General features: G+C 41.3%; 1 protein-coding gene across 4 annotated transcripts; it reads right to left on the bottom strand.

Annotated features, from left to right (window-relative positions):
* Nucleotides 1-123: 123 nt before the first annotated feature.
* On the bottom strand, nucleotides 124-21,022 carry LOC113010106 (abl interactor 1-like). 4 transcript variants are annotated; one of them, XM_026148972.1, is made up of 11 exons: nucleotides 20,772-21,022; nucleotides 16,143-16,310; nucleotides 12,119-12,295; nucleotides 9,024-9,038; nucleotides 8,442-8,545; nucleotides 8,065-8,205; nucleotides 7,243-7,343; nucleotides 6,619-6,834; nucleotides 4,996-5,085; nucleotides 2,725-2,910; nucleotides 124-2,643 (listed from the first exon to the last, which is right to left on the bottom strand). In XM_026148972.1, exons 1-11 carry the CDS (start codon nucleotides 20,886-20,888, stop codon nucleotides 2,468-2,470), a joined length of 1,491 nt encoding a protein of 496 aa, XP_026004757.1. In that variant the 5' UTR covers nucleotides 20,889-21,022; the 3' UTR covers nucleotides 124-2,467. The 4 variants fall into 4 exon arrangements, with proteins under 4 accessions (XP_026004757.1, XP_026004755.1, XP_026004754.1 ...); XM_026148970.1 differs by lacking the exon at nucleotides 4,996-5,085 and having other exon boundaries at nucleotides 20,772-20,960; XM_026148969.1 differs by lacking the exon at nucleotides 9,024-9,038 and having other exon boundaries at nucleotides 20,772-20,960.
* Nucleotides 21,023-21,222: the final 200 nt, after the last annotated feature.

Raw genomic sequence — 21,222 nt, 5'->3', positions numbered from 1 at the left:
TATATTTATTTGTGGTTTTTATTTGGGGGCACAAACATACAGTAGACAGCATGTTTACAGTATGCTGCAGATTGTTTCCATCTTTTGAGACAGCTCATTGGCACAAAACTCACAGTGCTGTCATTTGTTTCATCGAGCTGTTTATTACAAAAAAGGCTGTACATAAATTTCAATGAACACATCCTATGTACAAACTGAGAGGAGAAGACAAATATCGCATTCTGCTCCAATGAACATTAAAGTTTCAGATGTTTTTTTGTTTTTCTTTTCATTTCCACAAATGATCATAAGAAAACGCACATCAAAGAAAGGCGCCTTGACCTGTGATGCCCTGAAATGCTAGAGACGTTAAGTGGTAAACATTACAAAGTTTTGCACATCGGTGGTTGTCTCATGATTACTCTATGAAAAAAGTAAGTATAAATAAATCATTTACATAAAACTGCTATCGAATCCTTCCTCAGCAGTCTCACACATAAAAAGAAGCTGAATGCAGAGCTAGAAATACATCAGGTAGAAAAAGTCCTCATAAAACAAAATGACCTCATGATGGAATAAATACAATCAAGAAAGGGATGTAGTGGCGAATCATTCACTGTAATGACGTTTAGATACTTCCATGCTTTATGAATACTGTCGATATGATTGAGTCATATTCTGCCTAAAAACCTTGAAAATGTTCCCTTTCAAAATAAAAGTTGAATGCCCCTATTATTCTAAAGTACACGTGATTATGTTCATATGACTTGTTACAAACATATATTCTGAGACAGGCATTATATTGAATGATATTTGAGAGCGAGTTTGCACCAACAATCACTCCGCCAGAACAGGCATCTCATTTCGTAGGACAAATCGGAACTTTTAAGACCTAAAGATTGAGATTCCTTCCTTCACTGCAGGTAGCGGGTGTCATTCGTGTGTAGCACAGAACGGACAAAAAGACATAAAGCGACTCCAGCTGAAGCACATCACCATCGCCGAGTCACCTACATTCACTACAAACACAAAAGTGGCCGAGGATTACAATCAAAACGATCGATAACGACACTAAAAGTCCTTTGTTACATTTCTGTGTGGGAGGAGTCTTGGACTTGAGGTTGTTTGGGTTGGTGATTATGGTTATTAAGCACCAATGTAAAGCACCGCACCAGCAACCACTGAAAGAACAAACAAAGCCTAAAGGTTAGTTGATACTTTGGAGATGGCAACGCTTGTGTTTGTGATAAAAGCCATGATGGAAATAAAAGTCATCACAGTTACCGCTAACTAATCAGTGCACAATGGAAACAACATGAAAAAAAAAACAAGAAAGCCACACGACTTAGTCCTTCCTCTGCTTCGCGTCACGAAGCAGCAAGCACGTGAGCGCTCTGCTACAGTAGCTGGACAGCATCGACAAATACAGTGATGGCGATCAAGACGATATAGTTGTGACCTAACGTAGAAAAATAAATGCCTGTACACAACCACTTTGCCTGAATCACGTTAAAATGGCACTGTGGGTGATGAATAAAATTAATTTTCAAGTAAAAATAAAGTAAAAAGTAAAGTAAAAAATTCTCAAAACATCCACTCTTGGCACCACGCCCTTCCCCCCACCCACTGACGCTGATGGAAACACTGGTGAAACACACTGACAAATGTACTGTACTGGCAGCTTCTCACATTACAGTTTATATACAAGTTAGAGAACAGAAAGAGACTCCATCAGAAAGAAGAAACTCTTTTCTTTTTTTTGCGATCAGTCTATACACTCACTTCAACCCCCACCAACAGCAGAGAGCATACTGAATACACAGCTCCTTCTGGCCATTATCCTCCTTAATATATTTTTTAAACACCTTGTGTGATTTGGACGTCAACGGCACATTCAGCTGTGTCCTAATGCACTTGATGACGTTCGTTTGTCCTTTTCAGGTCTCTGATAATGTAAGATCGTTGTTTTTCAAAAGGAAGGAAAGAGCTGGTCTGATGGTCTACAGTACAAATAAACGAGAAGGAAAAAGTGTGCAGCACTTTACCGTAAAGCGGTTACACTGTCTCGGTAAAACTGTAGCAGTGCGTCACTTTCTGGATCTACTGCATACTCGGAAAAAGCAACACTACATCTAGATTTACTCTGTATCCACTGAAGTTGTTATTGATGTACGTCATTTTGTCGTGAGGCAAAATGTTGCTGTTTGATGACAGTGGTGGGAAAAAAAGGCCTTTACTTCCAGACACAGGCCTTGCAAAGCTTCAACACCCTCCTACTTTGTGCGGCATCTTATTTATGTATTTATTTTTTTAATAGGGCAGATCAAACCCTTTCCTCTCCCCACAAAAGAAGAAAACTACTTATTAATTCACCATGGCACTTCATTCCAAACTGTATGAACTGCTATCGCTGCGCCGCATACGTCTGTACATCTTCACGGATTACCTCTGCAGCGCCATCACGTGTGGGGTTTTTTGTTTGTTTTCTTTAGTCAGCATAGTGCATGATCGACTCAACATAGTTTCCAGGGAAGAGTCCAGTGACGCCGTTGCAGACGCCTTCGAACCAGCCATCGTCGTTCTTCTTGATTATGTAGATGATGGCCCCTTCCATGAAGGACAGCTCGTCCTCCTTGTCCTTGGAGTAGTCGTAAATGGCCACAACTGTGGAAAATGAAAAAAACAGTAAAATGGCTCATTGCACTGGTGAAAGTCTAAATACAATGATTAACTCGGGGTACTAACCTTTCTCTAAGTAATTCTTGGGAGCCCACTGGGGGTCTCCATCAGCATAGGGATCGTTGTAGTGAACCACTGCGGCCTCCTCTTCCTCGTAGTCTACAGGTGGAGGCGGAGGAGGGGGAGCTGGCTCTTCAAAGACACCAATGTCCTCTGGGGGAGGTGGAGGAGGTGGGGCTGGGCTGTCTGTTACTGAAGCACGGCAGGAAGCAGAGGTGATAAGGCATTAAAGAAATAATGAGGAAGGAGTGTGTTCAGATCTCTCAGTCTGGGGATATTTCAAAATGTTCTCTTGCACTGTGATAGTGTTCACCTTTCAAAATCCTATATATTTTTTCAACATGTTACTGTTATGGCCTGGTCAGGTCAGAGAGACTAGTGTGCACCATGCACCGTTTCTTATATTTATTTTAACATATATAATTATCAAGCAACTATGATCTAAATCATTCCAAGTCTTCTAACTGTGTACACACATTAAATGTTCAGTGATTTAACTGCTCACTAGAGGGCAGCTGTGGGTCCCTTTAGTTTTTAATTGGACACTGATCCTGCAGCATCAGTTAATACTAGCACTGATCCAAGTCCCCGTGGCACTCATTTACTTACTAATCATTTATTATTATTATAAACTTCCTATCAGTGAAACATCAATACATCTTCTGCACTACAAGTGGCTGTTTACAGTTCCCGAAATATTCAGTTAACATTATAAAACAGTCACTCTGTATCACTTCTGTAAACGTGAAATCTCTCAGAGGATGCTGAACTTTCCTGGACACAGTTGTCCTCAGTAGCCGTTGCAGTCTTTCTATTTATTACTTCTAGTACTACAACTACCAGCCATGTTCTTCAGTTTATCCTGTAGTTGTTTAAGTAACGGTGGCGCTTAATCACACCTGAATGTGTTTTCTTCTTTCTTTAAATGACAGGATTCATTTAGTAGCTGTGTTATGCAACCACACACGTACTGTAACACTGTATGATTTGCATTTTTAAATTCGTCCAGTGAGAAGTGAACAGCGGCACTTCTCAAGCGCATACTTCACAAGAATACGACGTGATAAAATGGGTGGATTGGTGTGATTTTGAAAGCCCTGACTTTTTTCAGTCTTTTAACCAAATAAGTTCTCGTGCTAAGAGAGTCCTCTTGGAGCAGGTCTCCCTGCAACTTTGTAGTCTCGAGCCCAGTGATTAAAGAGAAACTGCACATCTGATCTAATTCATAAGCTTGCTCTTGAATTAAAGAACTGGCACAGGGGACTGAAATTAATGCAACTCTCCAATCTGCCTGCATAACCTTTTTTACAACAGGTCCAACAGCTCACTTTGGAGCTGTTAACAGCTGAAAACGCTTCGCTATAAAACAATAGCTGACTTTGGTTTTATTTCCCCTTGTATAAACACCACATACATTAGGCTTTTAGTAACGCAATATACTTCAGGCAAAGACAGAGCAAGACCATTCCCATTAAAAAAACATTAAAAGGCACTTGTACTGGTCCCCGTTTCTTTGTTTTTTTCCTAGTATTAAAGTGCTTCTCTTTGTGGCATTTTCTCACAAGAACTCGCTCGTTAAACATCAGTATTTTCTGTGAGGTGACCTCTTTTTAGCAGCAGACCTTTTCTTTGTTTAGTCAAAGTGATTAGTGTTCAGACTAACCAATCAGCTCTTCTTCCACATGCACATTAATCCCTGTTGCTGGTGGTGGAAATATAAAACGTGCCGCTTCCTGTGCACCAGAAAAACAAGAGAAAAGCCACCAGCTGATTTAGCAATAATTATTAGTTTAAGGCCAGTTTAAAAAGTGCAAACTAAACACTATAACTCCATTGTTCATGTCGTTCCATGACTCGTGCAGAACTGTTCTTCGGTTCACTGAACTAGGGAGACACAGATAGTTTGATCTCTGCGTCTTTGCAGACAAGCGGCTGGTGAATCAGGATGCAGCAGCGGGTCACATTTTCTCTCCTCAGTGGACTGAGAGCTTTCAGTGATCTATCACCATGGCAACAGACAGACATCTGAGGGTGCTCCACCCTCAGCCATGCATCCAGCGCGATAAGGTAGTGTGAGTGTAGCAGTGTGTGGGTCCTGAAATGTGCTCAGAGCCCTGTCTAGTGCACTGGTGACGTTGCGTAAATTTTGTGCATGCTGAGGTTCATACCTGTGACTTTTGCACATGGCTGTGTTTGTACAGTCTACATTTCTAACTTTAACGGTACATGCAGGTATACCACATAAGTGTATGTTTCTGTCTGCTTTCTACTACTTACTGCTCTCCTGCATTCTGGCCACGAAGCCGGTCAGGGGGATCTGTGGGGTCAGCTGGACCACAGGAGGAGGAGGTGGAGGAGCCACAGACACTGGAGCCACAACAATCAGGCAGAAGGAGCAGTCGAGAGACAGAGAGCAACGGAGGTGTTTGGACAGGGAGAAAGACAGAAGACACAGAAAAAAGAGCAAAAGGGCATCACAGAGAAGAGAAAATCCAAATTGAGCATGTTGCAAAAGAAAGAGGGGAGGGGAGACAACAAAAAGCTTGTGAGCAAGCAAAAATAGCACAGAAAGCATTGCTGAGCAACTCGATTGAAAACTTCCAATCAGTGTTCTTTTGTGCTGCGTTTTTCAAGCTGGGCCGAACAGGCCTTCATCTAATCTCAGCCTGAGAATCTACCTCATCAGCATCTGTTTTAAAAATCAAACGCAAAAGCTGCAGCGTTTTCAACGCGGTGAAAGAAGTGCAAAGCACGACGCAGACCCAGAAACATGACAGCTACAGCTGCAAGATAACGCTTCAGGAAGACAGATACGGCTTCTCAAAGAATTTGCAGGAATCTCACTAGAGCAGTATTTTTGGATGCAGTTCAGCATTTTGGCTCACCTACACCCTTCACTTAAAAAACCTGTACCAACATAACCTGCATACATTCCCCTTAAAAATCTTTTTGCTGCACTGTCTCATCGTAAGATTAACCCTACAGACAAACAGAAAAACACAGCTGTCCTCACTCAAAGACATGATGTCACACACAGGCATGCCAGGTCTGACTCATAAATCACATGTATCGAGAGGGCGTCTGTAACCTCGCTGAAGTAATGTCCTAATATTCCATCGCGCTTTCACATCTATCCACAGCTACACCCTGTGAGATCAATGAGCTCCATCGTGTAATGAAACAGCTTTTTGTGCTGTTAAACCTCTGTAACATCCACCACGTGTCCAAACGTACCTTTTAGCTTCATAAAATTATAACAACTACACAGCAGACATCATCAAGATTATGCAATGTCTCAGTTAAAGCCTGTGGCTAACCAGGCTCAGTGTCATTGTCTCTCTCTCGCTTCTCGACAAGACAGACAGCCTCCTCCTTCTGTATTCTGTGCCAAGAAAGACAGTTTGTCCTTTGAGAGGAGCCATTAGAGGAGAATGGCTCAGAGAGAAGCCTGCCAAAATAAATTCTCCTCATTTGACAGAAAATATGCATTATGTCCTGGGTTTTCCCTCGTCTTGCAGCTGCGAGCATTTTCTACCCTGAAATGCCATCTGCCTGCTCACCGGTCTCCCTGAACAAGAACCTTCCTCCAGCTGACTAAAATAATAATGTCATAACTCAATTAGAAAAGCTAATGTAACACTCCGCGTAGCAGGGCAGAGGTGGGGAGGATTCAACAACCCCGACTTCTGTTATTACAGTTCATCATTCATTTTCATTAGCCCCTGAAAAGGCTAGCCCGCATAGCTGTTAGACGAAGAGGACCAAACGCAGAAGTATGAGTGGCCAAATTCTAAATGCGTATTTCATTATATTAGGACAGGATGTGAACTTCTTGCTCCCGAACCTATTTGTGCAGATTATCTCTAAACACCAAGTGCTTCAGGAGTCCTTTGACATTACCTGGGTTCTGAGTGTATGTTGGGCCTCCGTTAAGATGGGGCTGCTGGGAGGAGACGGAGGGTGCGCGGCGATACGTGCCAGTGGCCGACACCATGGAGGCTGAGGAGGTGGTGGAAGAGTTGTGACGGGAGATCTGGCGGGAGATGGTGCCAAACTGGGACATGGGGATGGGACCCAAGCCGGGGCCCTGGGGCACAGAGGCCGACGATGGGGCCACTACAAGAGGGGAGAGCCGGTGTGAGCAGCATTTATATTCAATTTACTTTATTGAACACACCACTACACTTGCTCTCTCTGTGCCCAGTGTCCCAGATTTTTCTTTCATGCCTTGGTCAGAATTTTCTTGCATAGCAGTTTCTTTACTATATATTTAATACTGGTTTGAGCAAAAGGTCAAAAACATGGTTATGAAATATACATTTTCAGTAAGGCTATATGCCTGCGGCACTTTTTCCATTATTATAATGTGACAGAATACACAAGAGTAAATCTACATCCTGTCAGTTTTCTAAAAAAACAAAAAAAAAATCTATCCCAACTTCTATTCCAGATTTAAAGCAAAACTTTGCTCAGTTTAGAGTCACATGCAGGAGACGAGGAGACACAGCAGCGCTGGGAACTCACCTTGCCCCATACTGGGAGGAGAGGGTGTGGGAACTGCTAGAGGGACACCGACTCCACTGCCTCCACTGTTCTCCCTCCCACCACTGCCACCACTGCTGCCACTGCACGGAGAGCAAGGGGAGAGTTCGTGGCAATCAGTAGAAATGTGTGAGACAAACTTAATTACATAACAAAGTTTGACATCCTATCATTAGTCTCTCATATGTCACTCTGTCTGCAACAATGTGCCCATCACTATGGCAACCAATATCGATTTCTGCGAAGAAGTTGCGGCGCACGTAGAAGAGAAGTTTATGTAGAAAAAAAGGAAGAGATCTAAAGGTCAAAAACACAGACTGAAGGAATTAATAAAGAAATGTAAATATCTCATTTTTTAAAAGTCTTATCTGCTGATTCCTATTTTACTAATAATTTTTTACATTTTTTTGTAACCAGACATTTCAATTTGAAAAAACACTGGTGTTTCCCTAGTGTCAGGAAGGTTATCTGATGTAAAAAGCAGCATTTTTAAATAAGAAAACACTAATCAGCCCTTTCACATTGTCTTCATATCTGCACCAGGTTAGAGGGCCTCGTCAGTCTCACTGAAAAAAGTTACAAGCTCCCCATTCCTACAGAAAACAAACTGCAGCATGTCTCACTTTATCTAACACATTTTAAATGCTCTGGTCATTTCTTTACATTATTGCTTACATCGGCTTATTTCACTCCTCTCAAGTGGTTTAAATGCATATACTTAACATTTGTGCCCCATTTACCTGTAGTTCAGCTGTAACGTGGTAAACAGCAATCGAAAACAAAGTTTAAATGGATCTGTGCTACCTGTGTGTCCTGGGTCTCTGATTGAGAGACGCTGTGCGCGCGGGGCTGTGCTGGCTCCCGAGTCGGGCCGGGCTCGTCATGTAGTCATTTGGCACCACTGGGGGCTTCACAGGCTCCAGTGTTTTGTAGGGAGTGTTACGTCTGGAGTCAGGTGAACACAGGAAAGAGGAAAGTAGAGTTTGTTTTCAGTTTCATGAAAGTAATAGAATAAAATAAAGAATAGGGAAACTTTAAACATTTGAACTGTTTGCTAAAATATATCTCTGCATTCATAACCTACTGTGTGTTTCATTGGTTTGGCAGGAAGCCCCAGTTTAACAGAGACCAGATGGGACCACAACCTCTTACACCACGCAAGTTAAACTGTAGGTTCTTACCCAAGGGTACCACGACCAGCCATGGGAGGGCTTGGAGGCTTCTGTGAAGGTGGGTTGGTCCTTGAAAGGGTCCCCCCTCGTCCCGCCGCATTGTTCCCATGTTGCTAGACAAAAAAGAGCAAGTTAAAAGCCTGTTTTTCTGTAACGTAGCGATTTTCCTACCAATGAACCTGACTCTCAGGAGTCATTTCAACGATGATGAACAAGCAAACTCGGATGAGGTTCACCTGTACTGTATGAATGGAGAAAACACAAAGCACCAGTATGAAGGTGTCTATTGTCTTACATAAAGAGTGTATGATTAATAGTAATAGATGGATGAAGAGATTGTAAATCTAATTATACAACATACACATGAAATATCTTATTATATATACACTGATCCTGCTTTATTGGACTGCCTTTGCACCAAATCCGATTAGTTTCTTACTGTAAAAAAATGTGTAACTGATTAAAGGTGCACATCCTTCTATGCGTCTCAAAGGTAGAAAGACATGTTTCATGGCTTCATGGGCACCTTGATAATGTGGCTCTGAACATCAATTTATGGACAATAAGAGGAGAAATACAAGCATCTCTTACCTTGGCCTTAAGCCACTGAGTGCAAGCAGGCAGAAAGAGAAGACAAAAAACAAGCTCATTGGTTAAAGACTGGTAACAGTAACTTTGTACCCACACTACATGATGCTGACAGAGAATCAAGAAGAAAAAAGGAAGGGAGTGTATTGGTGTGTTCAGAGCAAGTGTGAAGTAAGGCTTTTCACATGAATACAGTTGAGTGTATTTAGACCATTTCACCACCACAAATACTTTTATGTGGGAAAGACTGTGAACCACTACCGTGTGTGTGCTACTAATTTTCCAGGTCACAGACTGCTCATCACACTGAATCTATAGTTGCAATTTTAATACTGTTCAAACTATACTTCATTATAAGCCAAATTCTAGCAGCATAAAGGAGGTTCAATTTATAATAATATAAAACTGAGGAAAAAGGCAACTTAAAACATTAATACATTTAATGTTTATCTGATTATTATATATTATTATTGCTAGCCTTTAATGTCAGTTACTCCTATGTTCACTTGAACACCTGCCTGCAGTAGAAGTCACACTAAATAACCCAATTTAGGTTTTAACCAACACAGAGGAAGCGCTCGCTTCCTTTTGGTCCACTTTGTACACAAACATTTGAAAAAAAAAGGACATGGAAACACTGTTTATGTTTTGTTTTGTCCCCTCTATGTCTGTATCTGGATCTGTGTTACAGACTGTAATCAGGATAAGAGTCACTTTAGTGTCTAGTCGAGGAGCGGCTGAGCTACATGCTTTAAGTGTCGTACCAGGAAAATAAAAAATTGGGTAGTAAAGTGGTGTGAGGTCATAAATAACAACAGAGTCTCTGAGTGGCTGTAATGTGGCTAAACCTATCACCATGGTAACTGCCAGAAAATGCCAAAAAAAAAAAGCCATTACGGTGAGGGGTTGAACACAGTCGTCCACACATGCATGAATGGGTCTTTCCAAGTTCGAGAATGATTTCCCATCTATCCGTGGATAAATTCCCCTGGACGTGGGGGAGAAAAGGGATGGGGGTGGATGAGTGCTCCTCTAAAGCTTGAGGGAATCCACCTCAGCCAAGAGGAAATGGGCTGTGAGGATAGAGCGCTAATAAGCTGCTAATATTTCCCAGCACGGCAGGAACACAGCCCAGACTCATAAATGCAGGAAAGCAAAATTACAAACATACCCCCACACCTGCATTAATATACCTCTGAATATAGTGTATTTCTATGTGGCGGCTGTAACAGTAGTGAATAGGGGTCGAAACTATATCACAATATCTCAAAGAAATCTGCAATAATGATTTTTCTGACTTCATAGAAAAAAAATAGTGAGCAGTGTCTTTTATCAGTGATTGGAGTTGGAGATACAAACAAAGTCAAGGCCATTTTCCTTCTTTTCTAATGAGCTACTGTCACTTTATTTTGAAGTCTAAATCTAAATATAGCGACAAGGTGCCATGAGCAACAGCATACTGCTAGGAGCAGTGGTACCATTAAAATCTTGATATCCTTTCTTGATATCCAATCACATTCATTCTTATAGTACAATAATAGTGACACAGTGACTAAGCATAAGTCAAATATAAGAAGAAAACTAACCTGGATAATGTTTCCCTGCTTAACCCGTTAAGAAAAAGTCAGTTAACTTTGAAACTTCAGCAGTCACCAAATAAAATCCCACCAAAAAATTAAATCTAACTCTCGCACACTGACTTGCTTGCTGTTATATTTCACAAACACCTGATTGTAGTTTAATACATGTACAGCAAAATGATGTGCAGGGGATACTGTGCAAGTCTTTCTCTGACACACCTATGGCACATTCAGGTGTGCAGATATTTAGTCGGGCCACACATATTGAAAAATGTCTGGGATGCTGTCTCTTGGGTCGAGCTTTTTGAGCAGTTCACAGATTTATATATGTGTGCATGAGAAACAAACTGTATACATTCTCGTTTGCACAAATGCACATTCATAAGCGCCTTTACATACATACACAAGTAGCCAGGAAGAGAATTAAAAAGGAGCCAGCAGCCAGAGAGCTTTGAATCCAAAAATGCATTTCACAAGCCCAAACTGATTATCTAAACCTATTTAAAATAAGTCAACTTCATTACATTCACAATGCTCATCCAAATGTAGACTCGTGTCTTAGAAGCACGAACTGCTGTTTCCTTTTGCAGATTTCCAGATGGACAAAAAAAGAAAAGATTGCAGATTTTCTTGCATCTACAATGTGCTGATTTCTGCAGAGATCTGTCATTTCTATCATTCCTGAATGATGCTCAATTTGCATAGTGGGCCATGCCAAATCCATCTCAGTGTGAGCCAGCTCTCAAAGGAGGAAACACTAGCTTTTGAATTTGAATCAGCGGATGTTTGAAAATCAGCGGACAGCCACTATCTCAACAGAGACAGACCAGGGGAAAGGGATACAGAGGCCAACTGACACACACGCACTATGGAAATTTATGACACAAGCAATCAGTGCGTATAACTGTGTGTGCACGCTGACACAAGCACAGACACACAGTCTTGTGAAATAGAGGAAGAGAGGGGCGAGGAGAGGATGGATCATGGGGAGAGAGAATAAAAAAAACTGAAGAATGAGGCGGAAGAAAGACTGAAAGATTTTTACTTTTTTTTTACAATTTGAAGAGAGTGTGATGGTGTGAGTAACACTTGGCTATGATAGTTCCCTCAAAAACACACACACAGTCGATTAATAACTAGCAGCTTGGGTAATTGTTACCGGGCATGAAAAACTCTTGCCTGTGCAGCTATTCTTGGATGGGCTGAAGTGTTTCCGTGCTTAATCAACTAAAAGGCCAGCGTATTGATCAGCTCGCAGCCTGGGTGGGAGTGTGTGAATGAATTATGAATGCAGACAGTGAGGATGCTCACATGCAAGTACCAGGTGTAAACTTGACTAAGTATGTGTATTCCTCTCTGGCAAAATTGATTACTGGGAGAAAACACGGCAATTTATCAAAGTAATGGACAGATGCAACAGTTTGGTAGTAATTATGGTGGAATAGTGCAGAGACGACTTTACTCTTACTCCTTGTTAGAAGGTTTTTATTTTAACACAATGAAGAATATTTTCCTTACCTTGACGCCGTGTCCTACATCATCCAGCAGCGTGTAGTCGATAGGCTTTCGAATGTAGCGCACCGGCCGCTCCATGTTGCCCGGAGCGATGATCTTGTGGGTACGAGAGGTGTTTTTGTTTGTGGTCAGGATGCCGATTTCTCGGCGGGCCACCTTCTCCTTATGGATGTCCACGGTCTGTTTGAGGAAAATATAATATGGTCACTTCCTGTTTTCTAAGGTGGGCCTGTAAATTTGCTTTTAATGTAGGGAGGTGATACGGCATGTAACTGAACGCTAAAACCATGTGCTTTTATTCTTTCATATTTATTTATACTATGATGAAATTATGTTGATGTGCCCACACACATCAACAAGTGGATGAGCTGGTGATCAAACCACCAACCTTCGCCCAAAGCGAAGGCTTGTTTTAACTTCTGAGCCATCATAGTGCACTGCAGTGAAAACTGTTGTTGACAACAATTTAATTCAAGACAATTACACTTAATTTGAAGCTGATTTTCAAAGAGAATATGTGTAAATGAAATACGCGAGAACTACTGTTATTTGACAGCTTCTAGCTCTGTTGTGTGCGCTGTTCACAACCAATTTTTTGGCTACTGTGCACAGAGTAATCTATGTTTAAAACTGTTACACCATCACCAGCTTCTATTGCTTAATATAGTTTCAACCAGCATTCAAAAGCTGCAAAGTGGACATGTAGTTGTACAAAAAAAAAGTCAGCATCTGTTTACAGCAATTCAGTAACAACAATGTTACAACAATTGTTATTTATATATATATATATAGAGAGAGAGAGAGAGCACTAGGGGCGGTGGCTCCCAAGCTAGGCAAGTAGCTCCAGCAGATCCCGGGAACAACAACAGATCTCTGTCCAAAAGAGCACAGTCCAAGGAACGGCTACGATACAGCGCAGGACCCTCAAGCTCCCAGGCCTCTGGTAGAGGACCCGAGCTTGAAGGATAGACCGGGGTGAGAGGGGAATTTATATATATATATATATATATATATATATATATATATATATATATATATATATACATTGCAAATGGACACAAAGAAATATACTATAAGAATAACATGTGTTTTAGAGCTTCATTTAATTATCTTTAAACATTTTTCCAACCAAGAGACTCAAAATCTGAGAAGAACTGTCAAGTTGTGCTACCCTCTCACTGTGTCTGAGATGAAGTCTCTGAGCTCTATCATCTATTTATCTGAGTGTGTGTGTGTGTGTGTGATATTGTAGGCTCTTTCTTTAGGAGAGGAAACTGAAGTGACACGCCCAGCTTCAGCTGGGAAGTTACAAAAAAGACCTGCCCATTTCCTGCCAGTAACAGGCGAGCTGAGGTGCAGTGTAGATTAGAGAGAGTGAAAAAAACAGAAGGACAGAGAGGCACAGAAATGAGAGAGAGGCACACAAGACAGAGGCACTAGAAGCTGATTCTGGGGCGTTTACAGTAATTAAAAAGAGATTGAGAAGAGAAGAAAATGGTGAAATAGAAAAGGAAACTTCACTTTAGAGCTACTTTCCTCTGTATGCATTTCCTCTGTGTTTACATTGCTAAATGCATCGAGACATAACTGTTATCTAATGAGTGACGACAGCAATGTCTGCCCTTCATGATCTTTTGCGATCTCATTTTCTTTTGTAATCTCTTTAATAAACATCTGCCTGTCTGCTCAACCCTGTGGAGTGTGTTTTTGACAACAGATGGTACAGATGGTAACTCTCACTGCCAGAGCTATACAGTGGTGTCATTCTATTAAATCTGTTCTTAAGCAGATGATCATTCTCTGCAGAGCAACTGAGCGAGCTGAAATGTCTGCACCAAGTATGGTTTTAAGACATGTAAACGATGAATTTATATGTCAATGATTTCATGTATAGTTTGATATTAACTAAATCCAAACAACTAATACGGTTGATGCTATATTTTACGGTAAAGAGGTGTCCATAAATGTGTCGCCACAATCTTTTGAATTTACACTGCAATATAGAGTAATGCGAAGTTGATCCTGCGCTTAAGAGGATTGGACCAACTGAAATGGAGCTGAAAAAGGCACAAGTGGGTCATTGAGCTGATGGATGACAATTTCGGGGAATGAACTGAGAGATAAATCAGAAAGAAAAGACAGAGTGAAAGTGGAAAAGAAACCAAAGTGTAGAGTTTCAGATCTCCAACAAAATCAAAAGGAAGCATGTCCATTTTTATCCATAACCATTTAATTCAGGTTCTAATTCAGATTTCTCCTTTGATTAGACATGCTGCTGCTTTGCATTTTAGGGATTAGCCTGTACTGTATATTTCTGCCAAAGACTTTTCTGCTGAGGCCTTTTAAATCAGACATGGGTTTGGCAGCAGCGTTTGCCCACCTTTCTTTCTAGAATGATAAATTGATAAAGTGCCACAGCAAAGCAAAGTTAAATATTCATTTTGTGTAGAGAGAAAAGCCATTATGGGGTATATGTAAAGTTAATGATCTTTTCCTGAACTTTTAAACGATTCAAGCAGATTTAAAGCCATCTGTGTTTTCAGGGGCATGCATTTTTTTTCACCCCATCATTGAGTTTATGAGACTGGTTTTGTTTGCTTCTTTACTTGTGGTTAAATTTTGCATTTCCATTTTGCATGAAAAAATTATCAGAGGTGTGGCATGCCCCACCCTGGAGGAAATTAACCTTTGGAGCCGATTCATACACTAATCTGAATCAAGACATTTTTGGAAGGATTCTTTATCGTTGCAAAAAAACATTGTGCCATATCTTCATGAATATATATCAAACCGAAAGAATAAAAATTGGGAAACACTTTTGGTGAAAGTATTCCAAACTGACCTAGATCCAGATGTTCTTCTGGATCCACGGACTCAATTCATGCATGGTGTCAAATAAATGCAGCCATGGAGAAGGCATGCAGTATTATGGACTGCTATTAGATTTTCACGCACGCGAGGCAGCTTGCATGAACTAAAAAAGACATAACCGGTCAGCTTGTTCATAAGATGCTGTTGTGGTTTCCTGTCTAAGAATCTTTTTGAAGCTGTCTTGATTGCCTGTAAATCAAATTGCAGAATTTAAATTAAAAACCTAATTCTCTGAAATGTATAGCACAAGCTTGCTTTGATGGTGTTGTGAAAAAGGGCAGATATGTTCGCAGAATGCCATGTAACAGAATAAAAAGCACGGCCTCACTTTGCTTTTACAGCTTCAGCAGTACAGAAAGAAAAATATGTGACTTCTAGAATCAATCTAGTGGTGAAACGAGTGTTTTTCTAGCTATGAAATGACAAAAAAGGCTGCAGTGAAACATTGTGGCCAGACTAAAGCTGATAGAAGTCGCTTCTCAGTTACGATCAGGTGAACGTACTGACTCAACAGTTTCTCTTCTGTGCTGCTGCACGTCAAGGGTGCCATTGGGTGTGAAGCAGAAACATCAAGTAGGGGAAGTAAAGCTCTACTGAGCACCTTTAAAGGATTGAGAATAGTGTTTGGTTGTCCGCTGTGAGATTGCACCTGACTGCTACCGCTCCGCAGTTTGCAGAGTAAAGTGGGAGCTGAAAATGCAAGCTAGAGTGCTGGCGTCAGGGTTTCACTTCATTCTGACAGGCTTAATGAAGCGCACAGGGAGGGGACGGGACATTCAATGGCAGACAGGCAGGGTGGCCGCATGAAGCGCACACAGAGGAACAGAGACGGAGAGAGAGAGGACTGCTGATGAAGCAAGCGGGACTGATGAGGGACTGTGGAGGATTGGCAGCTCCAGCATGATCCATGCCCCCGCCATATCTGTCAGTCTTTATAATACATGAATGTGCCATTGTGCAGTTTGGTATTATGACACTGAATAATAGCAGACTGTGGCATTTTACTGTACTTGAATAACTTTTATCTAGAGAGGAAAAACCTATCTTTGTTCATTTGATGGATAAAGCAGCGATTAGACTGCTAAAATCAGAGTTGACCTTCTTGGCTGATGATTCAAATCCCATGCACAAATACCGAATCTGTTGTGGTGCGTACCTGGGAGATGTGGTTGATGGACGATTCCATGCGTCGTAGTTGCGAGGCTTGAATATCCAGCAGCTGCAGCACATTGTTTGCTAAGGCATTGATCTGGTAGGCCACGCTGGCCAGAGACTGAGTGGTGTAGGCTTTGGTCTCCTCCAGGGCCTTCTTCTTGTCTTGAGCCTGGCAGGGAGAGGGAGAAGAACAAACTGATGTAAAAAACAAGTCAGTGGAAATGTGTGTGGGTGGAAGAAATGGAGAATTTGGCAGAAGAAAGTAAGGAGTAAAGTCCATAAAAGCAAGACAAAATGCTGTACTGTAATTGTTCCTCTCCTATCAGTTGTGTGAGCTGCAGAGTGAGAGGGCAGTTGTCTACAGGGAATAGTATTTGACATCCTCTCTTTGCTGGTTTTAAACTGCAAAGCCATGTTACGATCTGAAGGGAAGTGAAGGAGAAAAGTTTGTGATTCTGTGAAGCAAAGGCTTTGTGGACTACTACACAGCCTGAAATTGGGACAATGTCCGAACAACTCCGACGGGCAACATGGGACAGGTGCACAGTGGGATTCGAGCCCAGAAAACAGGAATGCCAGGACATTTCCCAAATCTCCACCCGGCTGTGCAAACCATCTGCTTCTGGATGCCTTTAAATAGCAATGTGACTGAACGGACATATTTATAGTTTGGAAACAAAACGGGAGAATGCGGCCACACATTGAAGCACTCCAACAGCGAACTACCACAGAAAGACTACAACTTACAACTACTACACAATCTACACCTGACTTATAAACAATATATCGTTCTGCTTCTGTAATGTGTACAAAAACAGAAATGTGACACTTAAGATTGCCTCAGGTCATGATCTTCATGATTACGCTCCACCTGTCCTAGCAGACTACAAGAATGCCAACGAATGTTTTAATCAATTATCATTAATTATTAGATCATGATAATCAATATTTTGATTTGCTGACATTGATATTCTGTCCAACCCCTATTTACAAACTGTGCCTACAGGGTCACACATTCACTGATGCTACTGTGATGACCTAATGTCCTGCCACCATGCAACGGTTTCACCAAAAGCTGTGTTTTAGATCAGGGTGCCTGCACCTGTTTCCGGACTGCTGATTGGCTAAACTTATCATGATAAGCAAATGTTTTTCAAATGTTGAAGTCTCACCTTATAGTTTTTTAAATGAAGAGTTCATAAGCATTCAGGCCGATTCACTGCTGTGTTGTATGCTGTACAGCTACTATATACATCAGTTATCACATGCAAGCTGTTTCCAAACCACCACGTGTTTACGTGTGCTTGGTAGCAAGAGGTTAAACACCTACACCATGACAGCACTTTTGAACATGACCACCAAACCACCTGCTCTGTGACCCACTGCGAGTTTAGCACAGAAACTGGTTTTCATACCTTAGGTTGGGAAAGGCTGACTTACATAACTCACTGGATGACTACTGAAAGACCTCACAGAGCTATTAACACACAACATGTGAAGCAATGCTAGGACAGTGCTTGGATACGTAGTGATTCTTGCATGAGCTTAACACGAGCACAAAGAGGTTTAAAACTAGTACTGCACAGAAACACACACATCTCCCTTATACACATTGTCCACTCTCTTTGGGATTTCGTATTAAGTTTACAAAAGGCTTTTTGTAGAGGCTCTAATTGGAATTCCTTTTTTGGTATGTGGAAGACTCCTATCTAAACAATGCGGTAAAATAAAGCAAATTCAGTGAAATACAATACTGAGACAAGAATATCCTCAGGAGTTATGAACAAAAAACACTATGAGTCAGAGGGGTGTCGAGTGAGTTGTAGTTTGGGGGGGGTTGGCAGGGCTAACATTCTTATATTACAGAAGGGTGAAATGAGTAATATGTGTGGTTACGCATACACAAACGATATACTGAAGCAAAACTAAGAACATAAATGTTCAGAACAATTTACACACCAGTGGGTTTGTAAAAAGCAGAACAATTTCACTGCGAGAGATGCTATTTTAATACACAAAGACCTTAGAAAGTTACTAAAAAAAACTGAGTCCTGCTTTCTTGTCTTCAGTTTGGTATGTGACACTTTTTCAAACAGCTTCTGATCTAAGAATAAAACTTGTGTCTTTTTCCTGCAGCCTGCCTGGGTAGATTTACATATCATGGCATGCAGTTTGTTTTTTTACATAGCGTCATCATTTCAGGTGACTGTGTGAGTTTATGAACGCAGTTTTAAAAACTGTCCACGTGGGATTATGCAGAGCTACTGTATCCAAGCTGATAACGTGGTTTGACAACTTGGGAGCAAAAGGCAGAAGACATTAGCATTTTCCGTGTTTGATTTTTACCCAGCACAATATAAGGATAAGCTACGTTGGCCTACATAATACTCTCAATCCCCTTCATTCCCTGTTGTGTTTGTCAAGTGTGTTTACATGCACGCAGGATCTGAGCTAATGTTTTTAACGTCCCTAAAGAAATCATTATTCGGGAAAAGCCACACACATGCGAGCATTTTCATATTCCAGCCATGATGTAGGAAATAAACCAAGCAGCAGCCCAGGGCTTTCAAACTCAGCAGTGAAAGGGAATCAAACTAGCACACAATCATTTTCAAACATTTTCAAATATATATAGATATAAGCTTATGATATTTTTCTGAAATTAAGGCCTGATAAAAATGTGGAACTTATATGACACTTCAAATCTCTTAATGCACAGAGTTATTCCTTAGTGCCTTTGTCTCATTCACCTACACATAAATGATTCATGGAGATAGTAAATCTTATCTGGGTGACACCAGCTGGCTCCAAAAAAACATCCCTGTGTTTTCTGCAGATGACTCACAAAATATGATTACATGGTTTATTGTTGGCTTCATGTGGTGCTGGGATTTTGACAGGAGCAACATTCAGTAGTGCTAAGAACAGACACTGCATTAAAAACAGGTGTGCCACAAAACACTTTGTTCCTCACTGTCCACTACAAATACATATGTTTCATTAATCAAAAATAAATAAAAAGGGATTCCTTTTTTGTTTTGTTTTTAGATGGATGGATGAACAGGGATTTGCATTTTTGATGAGCTCATATGTGAAGTACCTTTATATTCCACAACCTAAATAAATTTGAAACGACACCATGACAATTGGTTTTTCATTTCCTTTAGTTTATCAGTATCAAAAGAATCAATCTGATGTGACAGTCTTTTTGCTATTATTATTTATTGAGTGCTCCAAATTCCTGTTTCACAACATATGACACCTGGTCTGTAAACTAAAGCCTCTAAGCTCCTGCTTCTTAAAGCAGCTAAGTTTGCCACCAGGTGCATGCCATTTCCTCTCAAACCGTCCAACTGATCTGCAGAATAATAGCTTCCTGCATGATCTAGCTCTGAAAGTGTTGCCTCACAACACCGTGTAAGCCCATCAGTAGGAAACGTGCATTCAAGCAGTCTAACCTACATTGCATTTTTGATGACAACCGGGGTAAAGTGATCTGATGTGCTTTTACTGTGGGCTTTCAAGGCAGCACGGTGACGAAGAAATTGCCAAGCTGGAGCGCAGTTTCTGATTCAAAGTGGTCTTCTGTTCACACCAGACCATTGAAGCCACTTTGATGTCAGCTCCCAGTATTCCTCACATTTACTCAATGCACTCTGTGGGAGACTAACAACTGAGGTTTATTGTTAATACCTCATTTAGCCAGATGCCTCAATGCTTTGCTGATTTTTTGACTTAATATTTAGTGAATATAAGCACAAAAAAACAAGCAGGCACACCTTTCATTAACCTGCACCATGCATGCAATCACAGGCATTATAAGATCCACACACACATTCTCTGGGGCCACGTTTTGCAGTAGACCGTTATATCAGGATCATTACACATTTATAGACTTGGACGAATTGCATGTAAAGTCTTTAGCACTTGGTTTACTTTGTGATGTATAAACTGGCAAGAAAGCTCACAGATGAGAAATGCCTTTAAATCCAGTGCTTAATGGCTAAAGGGAAGGGCTAATTCGTGAATATGCCACAGTTTTAGTGAGTTTCTAGTGAATAAATGTGTTATAATAATCGCTCTGTGACAGTATTACATTTTCAAAAATATACATACAATTGTTAGCTTTTGTATTTTAAACGACCAAAGGGAAGGCTCGAGCCTTTTTTTCGTTTTATAATACTGTTATGCCGTTTTCACGTGCGGTGAGCGTGCGGTTTTAGTCACGTAGGGAGGAAAAAAGAAGGAAAAAAAATCGGTTTTGAGATTAGCCTCCTTCACAGGTACCTACCACAGAATGCAGTCAGTGACAACCTACTTAGTCATAACAACGACACACCCTCTAAAAGCCCCCAGCAGCTCTCAGCTCACCGAGGAAACCCTTTAAAAAACAGAAACCAGAGGGATAACGAAACACAGCCATGCCCGACATGGCACCGAGCGGCCCCTTAAACCAGCGTACCGGGAGAAAAGACCACTCGGTGTAGCTAGCGATTTGATAGTCGCTTTCGTTCCGACCAGCATTTCCTGCCCCTGTGGTTTCACTCACTCCCACTACAACACCGCAGACACGACGGTGATAAACCAGTAAATTCACCATATGCAAAGGCGGTTTTTAGGCGTTTCTTACCTGAACATAATTGTTTTCACAGTATTCCGCTACCCGGGACAGGTTCTGGTAGCTTTCCACGAGTGCTCTTTTACCGGCAGGGATTTCCTCCTCTAATAGCATTTGTAGCTCTGCCATCTTACATCCCTTTGCATTTCTCTCCTGCCTGTCCTTTTTCTCAGCGAGGCGAGGCGGTGATGCTGTGCTGTGTTGCTGAGAAAGGGGCTCCCCCGCCTGGCATTGTCGGGCCGCTGGCCTGCGATTCACAACAGCCCGTGACTAATCAGAGTTACGTTATAAGCGGTGAGAGCTGATTGGCTGAGAGGCCGAGGGAGAGGAGCCGTTGCCCAATGGCATTTTACTGCGATGGCATTAGTAATATCGCTTATAAACGCTGATAAAATAATACATCGTTTTATTTAGCGGTATTTTACATGGTATAGCTAATAACACAATGATTGCGAATAGTTGA

This window comes from Astatotilapia calliptera, chromosome 18 (genome assembly GCF_900246225.1).
Source record: "Astatotilapia calliptera chromosome 18, fAstCal1.2, whole genome shotgun sequence".
In the NCBI taxonomy this organism is placed as follows: domain Eukaryota; kingdom Metazoa; phylum Chordata; class Actinopteri; order Cichliformes; family Cichlidae; genus Astatotilapia; species Astatotilapia calliptera.
Note: the sequence above shows the minus strand (reverse complement) of the source record. Positions and strands in the feature narration are given on the sequence as shown.